This window comes from Vipera ursinii (genome assembly GCF_947247035.1).
Source record: "Vipera ursinii genome assembly, chromosome: 16".
NCBI lineage: Eukaryota > Metazoa > Chordata > Lepidosauria > Squamata > Viperidae > Vipera > Vipera ursinii.
In genome coordinates this window covers 9,445,276-9,457,572 of record NC_139529.1, presented here as the reverse complement: position 1 = coordinate 9,457,572, position 12,297 = coordinate 9,445,276, and the positions used below count along the sequence as shown (strand labels likewise).

The following is a 12,297-nucleotide window of genomic DNA, read 5'->3' as shown; positions in this document are numbered from 1 at the left end:
TCAGAAAGCAGGTCCCAAGCCAGGCTGCCTTGGACGAAGATAAGGAAAATGGAAAGGCCTCTGCAGAATGCAGAAAAACCGGGCAAAGAAGGAGCAGGCGGGTGGGGGGGGAAGCTGGGTGCCCCTCCCATGAACACCAGGAAGACAAGCTGGCTGGGCAAGGACATGTTTTATGACCCTGGCTATTGACAGAGCACCTTCACTGCCCCTCCCTTTGAAGGGCAAAGGCCAAGGGCCCCACCCTGAGCAAGCAAGGTCAGCCTCCCCCCAGGGGGCGCTTGCAACCACACACACTCACACACCTGCTCAAGTGCAGTGGCGGCTCTGCCTCCATTTGACTTCTACCCATTCCCCCCGCCCCCAATTCTGCCTCCAGAGAAAAGGGGGGGGGGTGAGGCCAGGTGCCCAGGGGAAGGGAAGGCACCACAGAAGCCACCCTGGCCCTGCTTTAGGTGGTCCTCGCAGAGGGAGAAGATCCGGCTCCCAGCTCCAGGGTTAGCGCCATGTCCTCCACACTTCATCATCGTTCTTTGCCAGGGCAAACTTTCCCCTGTTCTTCCTGCCTCAGACCGCCCTCTTCCACTGCCCATGTCGCTTCAAGGGGAAAGAAAAGTTGACGGCTCCTTTAGGCCTCCTGGGCATTGGGGCACACCTGCTCTGGCGGAGGGAGGGCGCAGGTGAGTGCAGCCAAGTCCAGCCTGAACTGCTCCTCGATTAGGAGACGACGCAGCAGCGCTTCCTGCAGCAAGGAGAGCAGCGGCAGCCGCAACAGCAGCAGCAGCCGGGATCCGGAGCTGCCTCTTCGTGGCTCTTCCAGCGGAAGGGCTCCGGAGCTTCTTCCCTGGGCACCTTGAGGCTGGCATAGGGGTTGGTGGGCCTGGCCTGCGACTCCCCCTGTCCTTGGCTCTTCTGGCCGTTCCAAGCCAGAGGGGGAGACTCTGGGTCTGCCTCTTTCTGTGGGGGCAAGACGTTGGGACTGAAGTCCTCCCCCAGATAATATCTCAGGAAGTCGTCCTTCAGTTGCACCCGCGGAATGGTGACGCTGGCATAGGGGTTTTCGATGGTGAGCCCCCGGTCCATGGCTGCCCGCTCTGCCTGCAGACGCTTCTGGAAGAACAGTGGCTGCAGCAGCCCCCGTGGGCGGCTCCTGGCCTGCCCAGCTGTTGCCAGTCACCAAAGAAAAGAACCAACGCTTGGAGACAAAAAGGAGATTTTATCGTCAGCAATTTCCCCACGTTTCAGAACAAGAAAGGAGGAGTTAAAAAAATCATGCCGAAACTAACTTTGGTAAAATTATGGCGGAAGTCAGGAAGGAACCAGCCACCCCCCTTCTTCCACAGAACGGACAGGAGAAGACTGGCAGCCTACAGGAAGGGGCCCTTTCCAAAGCATCAGCTGCCTTGTGGCCTGGGCCTCCTCCTGCTACCTGGACAGCTGCCCAGTCCAAGAGAGCCGGTCTTCCCAATTTTACCTGGCCGCTTTGTGGCAGCAGTAGCACAAAAAACAACAAGGGCACTGAGAAAGTAAACAACGAGGAAGGGGGGGGGGGTGTCAGCAGGCTCTCCAGCATTTGGGCAACAACTTGCAACGGGATGAATTTTTGTTTTGGTGGTCCTGCTCTTTCTTCTGGAAGGGTAGCGCCCCCCCCCCCGTGACATTTGCCTCCAGCTCTCTCTGGGAACGCCATGCCTGGATCGGGAGCTTCTCATGCGAGGGGGGGGGGGGAACGGCAGCTCCCCCAGTGGAACTTCTTCCCACCCACGGCCGGGGCCGCTGCCCTGGGGACGCAGAGGCTACTCCAAACTAAGCTAAGCGTCCGGCGTTGGCAGGGCTGGGCTGGCTCAGGTTGCCAGGCCAGCAGCTCCCGGGGCCGCCTCTGCTCCCCGCCTGCCTTCTCTGAGCAGCGCCAACCGCGCCCCGGTGCCCACCCGGACCGCCGCCTCGCCGTGGCTGCCCCGGGGAAGAGAGTCGGCTTCAGCGCGGCCCGACCTACCTCGCAGGATCGTCGGGAGGAAGACGTCCCCTCAATCCGCCGCCCTCCCGGCCTGCGCTGGCCTCTCTCCGCCAGCGGTCTGCTCCGCCTCCAGCCCGGGAGGGACCCGGCCCTCCCCCGCCTCCGCAGGTCGACCTTCTCCGCGCCGCCCAGCAAAGTTCGGCCGACGCGGCGACCCCCGCGGCGGCTCTCCGGCGCCGGCTTCGGGGCTACACGCGCCGCGGCAGCATCTCCGCCTCGCCCCCCTCGTTGACACCCGACGCGGCGGCGGCTCGTCCTCCGAGGCGGGGAGACGCGACCCTCCACGCGGGGACCCCCGCCGGCCCACTCGGAAAAGCGGCTGCCGGCAGCCTTCCCCAACCCGGCGCCCGCCTTCCGCCCGCGCCTCGCCACCCATCGCGGGGCTCCGGTGGCGGCAAAAGATCCCGGGGCCCACCGGGCGGGGGGCTCAGGACGCCCCCTCCGAAGTCCCGCTGCGCATTGGAACTGGCTCGCCTGACGGAGACCTTCCTCCCCCATCCGCCCTTGGGCGCCCGGCGCTTTTGCCGAGAGGAAGGGCTTCGGGGGCTTCAACGGGCCGGGGCGGAGATCTGGGCCAGCAAGTCCGGGTCTTTGCTGCCCCCCCCTCCCATCCGCGCCCCTGGCCCCCCCTCCCCACACAGGGCGGCTCTTCCGACTGAGGCTGGATTGAGGGGAGAGGCTGGGCAAGCGCCGTTCCCCAGAGTCAACGCTAGGGGTCAGCCCTCCCCTAGCCCTGGCCTGCTCCCCTCCCTCCACCCCAGGGCTTGAGAGTTCTCCAAAAGGCAGCAGGTAACTAATCTGCATGACGTGCCTATCTTACTACTGAATGGCACATTAAAAGAACTATTACATATGAGGTATATTTTTTAAAAAAACAAGGAGAGTATGTATATGCTTATGTATATGTAAGTAAAATGAAAAGAAAATGCAACTTTCCCCATTCCTCATTTTGGTCCCCCAAGTGACTCGTGTGGCCTGCAAGCACGAGAGCCTCGGACGCTCAGCTCAGGGTGAAGAGACGGCTTGACCGGTCTGGTCAGGTCCAGCACAACAGTCTTGCCTACTTTTGTGAAAGCTTCCATTGGCCCTTGCCCTCGTGAGTACAGGGAGCCCGGGGCCAGCCCAGCTGCCTCTTGCCAAGTCGCCTAGCTGGCCTGATTTCCCCCTCCAGGGGCAGAGGAAAGCCGGCCATTGTGACCGCCCACCGAGTCTCCGGCTGGAGGAGAAACCAAGGATTTCCTGTCCCGGAACCAGCGCTTCCATCTCCTGGGCCCCTCCCTGTGGTTATAACCCCCCAGCGGTGAGGGTTCCACCCTGGTCCTGCCCGGTGCTGCCTTTTAGTCATACTTAGCAAATTTTCCAGCCCAAGTCATGATTGGGATCAGCAATGTTATCTTCTTTATCGTTATTACCATACCAAGTCCAAGCATCACTCTGAGCAAGTTTCCTTAGAATGCAAGTGGCTCGCTTGGCCTGCCCAGGGAAGATCCTGGCTGAAAAGACGGTGCCCTCTGCAGTCCTCAGCAGCAGCATCCTCCAGTTAAATGGGCATCATTTCCTGCCCCCCACTTGGTTTGCCCAACCAGTTTCAATTAAATTTGTACGTATTTGCACATGAGTTAGATTTGAAGGAAAGCATAGTGCATCGATAAGACTATACAGCTCGTAGAACTACTTGAAGGGGGGGAAAATAGCATCTCCTTTATGGATGGGGCCTCAGCGGAAACAGGCTGCCCTGTCTCGGTTCATCTTCAAGATGGTGTCTGCCAGCCCTGCCTCTGAGAGTGCCCTCTAGCCCACGGCCCCCACATCCCCCCCGCCTCAATGTCCAGTGGGGCAGGGCAGGGGGCCGCCAAGGGCTGGAGAAAAAAGGCAGCTTTGTGCAGAGGAAAACCGCAAACACAGCTGCGAGGGCAAAGGCAATGGATGCTGAGCCAGGCCCCCTCCGGGCAGGTGCTCTTCCACTGGGGGCGAGCCAGCCAAATTCCCAGGGACTTCAGCACCCGAAGCTGTCTGGGTGGGGCAGAGAGATAGGAATGCCCTCCACGCTGTGCCCAAGACAGGGCTACTCACTCTCTGCTGCCTCGGGAACCAAAGCCAGGGTGATTTCAGGCGCCAACGGTCCTCCTCTTCCTTCCTCGCCTCCTTCACCAACCACTTTGCCAGCCAGCTCAGGCCATCCCTGGAGGAAGGAGATTCCACAGGTTTTTAGATTGTCTGAAGCAACAGTTGAGAGCCACATTAAGCAGAAGCTTTTCGTTTCAGAGCAGGATTCAGAAATGCTTAACAACACACAAAAACAATCTCCAAGGGAGCATTTGGTAGCTGTGTGTGTTTGTGGGTGCGCCATTTTAGAACACCGTTCAGAACACTGGATGACCATCATCTGAGGAGGGGACCTGGTTAGCATAGGGCTGAGGTTAAACTGAAGAGGCTGTTGGGAAGAAAAGGGACAGGGCAAGGGAGATATCCCAGGTAAGTTACGGAGGGCACAGAGAGCAAAGGTGTGCATGCAGGTGCAGACCAATTTCAGGTGGCCTGTCATCTGTAGCTCCCCCAAGGTTAGATGAATTATCCCACTTTATGTCTCGAAGAACAAAGGAATTTTGTTATCCCCAAATCCCCAAAGTAGAGCCTTGGTGGAGCAGTGGGCTAATGCCTCCTTAAGTGACACCAGCTGCCTGAAATTAGTGCAGGTTCGAGTCCCACCAGGCTCAAGGTTGACTCAGCCTTCCATCCTTCCCAGGTAGGTAAAATGAGGACCCAGATTGTTGGGGGCAATAAGCTGACTTTGTAATAATGCCGCTTGGTGTGTGTGTGAAAGCCCTAATAAGCAGGCACATACATAGAATGAAGGCTACTGCTAAGCTTGTAAGCCGCCCTGAGTCTTCGGAGAAGGGCGGGATATAAATGGAATTAAAATAAAAAAATAAAATAAAATAAAAAATAAATCGTGATTTGTTTCCTCTTTCTTTGAAAAAATAACCTCCGTCATTTCTACTAAAGAGACTTCTTGCCTGTTCTATGGGCGTCCCCTGACCCATGTGGCGTACAGACCCACAGGGAACAAAAGGATTCCCCCCCCCCCGCCCACCACTGCCCTCAATGACTTTTTCTTAAGGCACAGCCCCAGAGAAGGAATCTGCTCAGCACAGCCAAGCTTTTATTGGCAGTCTGGGCCCAAAACCCCTTCCACTTTTATTATATCTTACTGCTCGTGTTATTTTCCAAGCAGTTTACAAACATGGAAAAGGCGGGGATTAAAAGGGAGTCAGTGAGCCTCTTCTTATCGAGGCCAAGATGGAAACTCTGCAAGGTGGATTTGAAATGGTGGAAAGAGCACAGAGGGTGCCTGGGTCCCAGAAAGGAGATCTCACCCGCCCAGGATCAGGAGGGGGCCACGTCTCCTTTCATTCTTCCTCTCTGTGTCCACTGTGTGGGGGTGGGAGAGCAGGCTAAGCAAGTTTGGGATGGCTGGCTGGGGCGGGGGGGGGGCTTGAAGAAGGGGTGTGGGTTGACCTCTGCTTCAGCTGAGCAAGAGCAGCTGGAAGCATCAACAGCTGCCTGGGGCCTGCTGCAGAGCGCCTTCCCCCCCTCTCGGCACCTCAGCATCTCCACCGGCTTTCTAGCCCAACTGCTCCGGGCTGGAGGTCACTCGCCCTCTGCTTTGCCCTTTCGGCTCCAGAGCGACCTACCCCGCAGGGTTCTCGTTCTGGGGTGCGAGGGAAGGCCCACCCGGGAGCCGGAAGGAAGCTGCGGCTGCTGCAACTGCCGCCGCCGCCTCGAAGGGTAACTTCGCAACGGCCGAGGAAGGCGGAGCAGAAGCCAGCGACCTCCCGGCAGAAGCTTCTCCGCAGCGCGGCTGGCAGGAGCGGGCGGGCGCTAAGGCAGCGCAGCCCGCGAGATCGGGCCGGCGGCGGCTGCTGATTGAGGGAAACGTGAGCCGAGCCGAGCCGAGCCGAGCCGCCTGCATCACTGCAGTGCTCTCACTGCGGAAAGAGAGGGGGACGGAGCGAGGCGGCGCCGCGGGGACTCGGCGCGGGAGGGCAGGGAGGCTGCCCGATCGACCAAAAGCAAACGGCCCCGTCGCCTTCGGGCCGAGGCTTCCCCGCCAGCCCGCGCGTCTCCGGGCTTCTGCCCGCCGCAGGAGGGGAGGCAAATCCGCCGCGGCCTCGAGCGCTCGGGTACCAGTCGCAGCCGGGCGCAGCTTAGCATCCCGCTCCGCCTCGGGGCCGCTAGGAGACCGGAGAGAGGACCCGCCGGCCGGGCGCTTTCCCTCCGCCTGCTCCCCCGCCGTCCCGGCCCCGAGGCGCGTCGGCTGAGCTGGAGGACGCGGCGCCCGCTCCCCGCGCACCTGCTCCTCGGCCGAACCGCTCGAGCGGCGCCAGCCTGCGTGGGGAGCCAGCCGCCAAAGGGCGACGCGGAGGATGTCCGGGGCTCCCGGACAGCCGGCAAGGAACCGCCGGAGGTGAGGATCTGGGGGCGCGACGGGGGGCGGGCGGGGATGCCCGTGAGCGACGGTTTGAGCATCTGCCTCGGGCCAAACAACATGGGCCCTGGAGTAGAGAGGCCCCACCGGCAGCCTGCTCTACAAAGGCAGCAGCCTCGAGGGCTTGCTGGAGCCGGAGCTGGCTGCGGGCTTCTGGGCCTCTGCAAAGAGGGTGGTGGACGCAACCACCTTGGCCTGAATTCATCAGGCACTTTCCCTCAAAAGATGCCACTCCAACTCCTCCATTAGTGTCGTTCCTTCGTCACCCTCACCAAGAACGTCTCTGCCACCCAGCAGGAGTCTCTCTTTTGGGGTGCCCCCTGTGAGAGGAGCCTGATGGTCTGGCCTCGATTTCTGCTCCAGAGCGATGCAGGGCCTGTGAGCCCCCAGAAGCCACCCGGGCGGTGGCAGCAGCCGAAAGGATCCGTGAGCTTTGTGGCAGGACAGATATGCCAGCCAGCCCTCTTCTCCTCCTGCTCTGCCAGCACAGCTTATCTGTAGCCCAAAGGAGTCTCCCAACTCGAGCGGCAGGCAGAGAACTCCGGGTTGCTCCTGGCCGTGAGCCGTCGTTCCTTCCTTTGCAAAACAGGCTTCCTGGCCAGGCTTGGGGCAAACGCTGTGTTGGTGCCCTCGCCTCATGGCACCGATTCCTCCCGAGGCTCCTTCGCCTCCCCATCATGGCTCCTAAAGGGCCAGTGAGCCCGTTAGTTCAAAACTGGCGCAACTGCATTGCAATATGAAGTTTTTCTCTCACAAGCTTCCATCCCAAAACGTTAGTCCACATCAATGCCTCCTGGCTTGCCGTGGGTAACCCTTAACCAGCTTTCTTAACCAGCTTTGTCATTTAGATTTGTACTTGGACAAAGTCATGTGAGAGTTGAAGAGGGATTCAGACCCACCTCCAGCCTTTCAGAGCAGGCTACTTTCTTCAGCAACAATCCCACCAGGAGAGACAATCTTCAGGCGAACTTTGGCCTATCGGAGTTACCAGATTCCCCCGAAGAGGAAGCGGCTGCAGTTGCAATCGGCATCCTTGGCCAAGTTGTGGCTTGAGAGCGAGGGAGCCGTGACGCGGAGCAGGGGCCCAGCTTCTCAAATGCAGAAGGACCGACGACTCTGATTAGGGCAGTGTGGAAACTGGGCTGGCACTGCTTGAGCAGATTGCTCCTGGCAGCTGCAGACAAAGATTGGCACAGCCCTTGCCTGATCCTTCCCCCAGTCTAAATGGTGGGGGCGGGGACAGAGAGACCTGCCCTCAGAATCTGGTGCTCATTTGGAAACATTTCCATGGGGCCACCAAGGCAGCCTTGCGTCCCATCCATGTCTGGACTGCGTTGGGGCCTGGAGGGTCTTTTGCAGGTTATCCTCCACACGGATACCCGGGCCCCGTGTATTGGCCCCCACCCAGCCAAGTTTCAAAAACGGCCTGCAGAGCACCAGACCTCGTCGAGAGCTCCAGGCCCCTCAGACCTCTCTCCAGGAAGGGGTGGTATCTGAAGCCCAGATAAGATGCTTGGCACAGAGAAGGTGCCCAATTTTGTCCCTGCTATCTCTGGGTAGGAAGGTCAGGGACAATAAGTGCTGAGCAAAGAGGGCCCACAGCTCCAGGGCGTTGTTGCCTCAGAACAGCAGGCAGAGGGGAATAAGCACGCTCCTGGCCCACAGACAGTAAAGACACAAAAAAGAAAGAGGCAGGGAATAACAGAGAAAAAAATGACAGTCCCCAGTGGGGAACTCGGCAGCAGAGCACAGATGATGCAGGCGGGATTGCTGGTATTTTAAAAGGAGAATCCAGTTTCCGAAAGCCTTTTAGAGCTGACGAGTGTTTTTATTGTCCCAATCTGCAGCTTTGGGGTGGGGGAAGCAAAGGCGCCCACAAACGCTGCCGTCCAACGACCTGCACTGCTCTGTTTTGTTTTCCAGGGCTCCAAAGGGCCAGGCCAGTTCCAAGTGAAGAAGGGGCAACTTTGCAAGAGCAAACCTGAACAGGACCTGCCTCACCTGGGGGCCTTTTCCGGGGACCTGATCTGCAGAAAAGAGCACCGAGAAAGCTGCACGTCAGAGCTCAGGAATTTGCAAAACACATTCTTGAGCATTGTTAGGATCTCCCCACGTGTAAACAGGAACCAAGGCGCGCAGGCCTCCCCCGGAGACGCCAATCGCATTCCATCCACTCCTCTGCAGCCGAGTGGGGCAGGGCAGAAGCGGCCCACCAGCCAGCGCTCTCCCCCGGCTCCTTTCCTTGCTGCTCACCCAGCCAGCCGGGTCTCACTCTGCCAGCCAAGCACCCTTCCTGGGAACTAGGCCCAACGCCCTGCTGCCAAGAGAGCAGCATCCGTGGGCATAAAAAGTCTGGTGTGGACATCGCCCCTCGCCTTGCAACCTGTCTTGCCCAGAGAGCGTGGACGGCCCAGGCCACAGCCGGCACGACGGTCAGAGCCATTTTGGCAGTCCTGCTGCGGGATGCGTCTCTGCTCTGCTGTCCCCTTCCAGCGCTGCCCCTTCATGGTCCGCGCCCGGTTCAAAGCCCGGCTTGCCACAAACCCCATCTAACCTCATGCAGGAGGCCTTCGGAGGACCCAGAGCCGCGGACAGGAAGGTGAAGAGCCTCCTCATGTCATGTCTGAAAGGGCAGCAGGTCATCATCAAAATGGAGGCCATGAAGATCATCCATCCTGAAAAGTTCTCTGAGCTGCAGAGCTCCCAGTCACGCTATGTGCCGGCCCCCCGCCGGGACCCTCCCCTGGTCGCCAAGCGGGCCTGGCCCTCAGAGTCGGAGATCATCGTTAACCAGGCCTGCGGCGACATCCCAACCTTAGACCATAACCCAGGGTCTCTGGGGCTGTCGCGGACCCCACCCCTGCCCCGGCGGGAGCGGCTATATCCAGGGCAGCGCAAGGGCAGCTCCGACCTCTGCTACCACCGCCAAGCCTCGGACGAGGTGATCGTCAACCAGTACGTGCTGCACCCCTCCACTCCGTGTGAGCCCCTGGAGTGTCCCACCTGCGGCCACACGTACAACTTTACCAACAAACGCCCGCGCATCCTCTCCTGTCTGCACTCGGTGTGCGAGGAATGCCTGCAGATCCTCTACGAGTCCTGCCCAAAGTACAAGTTCATCTCCTGCCCCACGTGCAAGAGGGAGACGGTGCTCTTCACCGACTACGGGTTGGCTGCCCTGGCAGTCAACACCAGCATCCTCAACAGGCTGCCGGCCGAAGCACTCTCGGCCAACCAGGCCCAGTGGAGCAGCGAGACCGACCGCAGCTGCTATCAGACCTTCCGCCAGTACTGTGGGGCGGCCTGCACTTGCCACGTCCGGAACCCGCTCTCTTCGTGCACCATCATGTAAGCTGTGTTTCCGCTCCTGCCCCACTCTGCCCACAGTCTCTTGCTGGCCTCGGCAGTGGGACTGCATGAGGGAGAACAGGGTGGCTTCCACAGGTCCTGGGAGACGCCAAGGCCGACCAGACTGGCTGCAGACGCACCCTGAGTTGGGATGGCTCCTGCTTTGAGGAGAGGAAGTAATCTTGGGGGTCACTGCTGGTTGGGATGGCTTGCTCCCAGGTGTGGCTGTTGGAAGAGCCACTAGGAAGGGCTGTGGAGATCCGACCGCCCACTGCCGTCCCCATCCATTCGCCTCCCCTTCCTCTGTGCATCCTGAGAGACCCTAAGCCACGCTTGGATTGGATCTTCCAAGGGTCGGATTTGATCTCTTTCCTTTCAGCTCACGGCTTAGTTCCAGCGGGTTCCATTTGTCCTGGTGGTTGTTGGGAGAAGACGAGCCAAGGCAGGACCCTGGAACACTACAGAAACATTGCCAGGCAGGGCCTGTGCTGGAAAACAAGGCAGATGCCGATTTTAAATTATTTGCCAAAGTTTGATTCTGTGGCCAAGCGTTGTAAATTCAGTCCGTGCTGCCAACTGAGGTCCAGTTGCAAACAGGAATTCCTAAAGAATCACCCTGTTTTCCTGATGCAAATTCTTAAGGGAAGCTGAAAACAAATGTACATTTTTAATCCTCATTTTGGAGGATGCGTTCCTCAGCCGTTTCTGAAATGCATCTTGTTTGGGCCCTTGCTGCTTAATAAAATGGACTGAGAGTGCAGCGATCCTTGGGTTGCGTCTCCTGGGGCAAAGGGAAAGGTGCGCCCCTGCCAATGGAAGAGGAAGCGGCCCCCTCCCACCTCTGACACGGAATCTCCTCCGAGGAAAAGGCAGGGGAACCGGGCCTTTTCCTCCATCCGGGGCATTTTCAGGAGTCTGGGCCACTCCCCAACTGTAGCCAGGTCCTGACAACAGCTTTGTGTCTAGAGACCCCTCAGCCCGTGAAAAAGACCTTCCCAACTGAAGGGGCAGATAGAGGGCGGCCTGTGCAGTTTGATCCCTGGAACCTCATGGTAGTATCAGGCTGGAGGGAAGAGAACACCCACTTCCTCTGCCAGAAGCTGGTCGTGGAGGAAGTATCAGTCTTGCAAAACATTCTGTGCCAAGTTAGAAAAAAAAAAGCCATAACTTGACCCGAGTCCAACCAACACCCAAGGCCAGACTCAGAGAAAAGGGCGTTCCTTAGTGACCCATCTCTTGAGGTTCAGCCCCACGTGCCCGTGTGTCCGGGAGAGCGGAGGTTCACGTTCACGTTCCGTTACTTTCTAGGAGTAACCCAGGAAGCTGGGATGACTGGCAGTGGGGCACTAAGGGGCATCCCTGGGTCAGGCCGGGTTCAACATCTGGAGAACCCGCAGCACTAGGAGGCTGAGACTACAGCTGGGAGCAAGGCCCGGTTGGAGCCCAACAAATCCTGACTCTTGCCAGCCGGGGATGCAAACATCGGCCAAAGGGCAGAGCTGCCTTAGCCAGGCTTCTTTCGGCTTCGCTTCTGCAGAAGGGTGCAGGGAAGGGGGAGCCACGTCCCCTGGGCCCATCTCAAGGGATGAGTGGAGGAGGGCAACATTCCTCAGCGGCAGCCTGGGCACTTCCCACCCAACCTCCCAGGGAATGTCCTGGCTCAGGAAAGGTCTGGAATTGGCTTGGCCAAAGGCCCACAGCCGCTTGCCCCTCAGGTAGATTGTCGAGTTTTGGGTGAAATCCAGATGAACAGGAGAGGGAAACCATCAACCCAGAAAACAAGATGGCTGACAAAGATCCTGTTTTATACCTGGTGGTCTTGTTAACCCTCAGCCAAATCTAAATAAAGAATGCTCCTGAACCAAAACAGACACGTCCTTTCCGTTCATGTGTGTTCATATATAGAGAGAGGAGGTAAGTGTGCGTGTGCGTGTGTGTGGAGAGATCAACCTGCAGAGTCCTCAGAGTGGACTGGGTGCTGGAGCAACTGGGCTCTGGGCCACAGAGGTGGGACTTCCTCAGCTGACTGCTCTGTCTGCAGCCAGAGTCTCGCAGATGGCTCAGCCTGATTATATTAGGACACCTTTCTTACCTCCATCAACAAGCGCGCAATAGGAAGACCTGCCGGCAAGTTTCATCCGGAACCGTTTTAAAACATTGAACCGACTGAAGGAAAAGCTCATCCAGTGGGTGTCCAAAGGGTCAAACTGTCCTCTCCTTGAGGAGGCAGCCAGCTGCCCCTCAAGAGCCACGGGGACCCTGGGCAAGAAAGACCAGGGAGGTGGGGGATGGGCAAACTAGCTTCTCTGGACCACTTTGTAGAGATGCAACTGGCTGGCAAGGGGAAGGAGAGCAGCAACATGGTTTCTGACACCCTGGGCCCCTTTTCTGGGGAAGCAGCTCACCTTCCTCTTACCGTGTTTCTGGCAAAACAGAGGAGGCAGGC

At 58.7% G+C, this 12,297-nt stretch overlaps 2 protein-coding genes across 4 annotated transcripts in view; one reads left to right on the top strand and one right to left on the bottom strand.

The window, feature by feature from the left end:
* LOC310647619 (uncharacterized protein) overlaps window positions 1-12,297 on the bottom strand; it is a 43,428-nt gene that overhangs the window by 21,744 nt on the left and 9,387 nt on the right. For 2 of the 3 annotated variants that reach the window (XM_083374974.1, XM_083374975.1), the window contains exon 5: window positions 4,088-4,196. In XM_083374974.1, the coding sequence (XP_083231100.1) occupies window positions 4,088-4,196 (109 nt within the window). Of the gene's footprint in view, window positions 1-1,993; window positions 2,597-4,087; window positions 4,197-12,297 lie in introns of those variants that run through there. The other variant, XM_083374977.1, reaches the window with a different exon arrangement.
* RNF208 (ring finger protein 208) lies at window positions 8,768-11,172 on the top strand. Its single transcript, XM_083375336.1, has one exon. It carries the CDS (start codon window positions 9,061-9,063, stop codon window positions 9,853-9,855), a length of 795 nt encoding a protein of 264 aa, XP_083231462.1. The 5' UTR covers window positions 8,768-9,060; the 3' UTR covers window positions 9,856-11,172.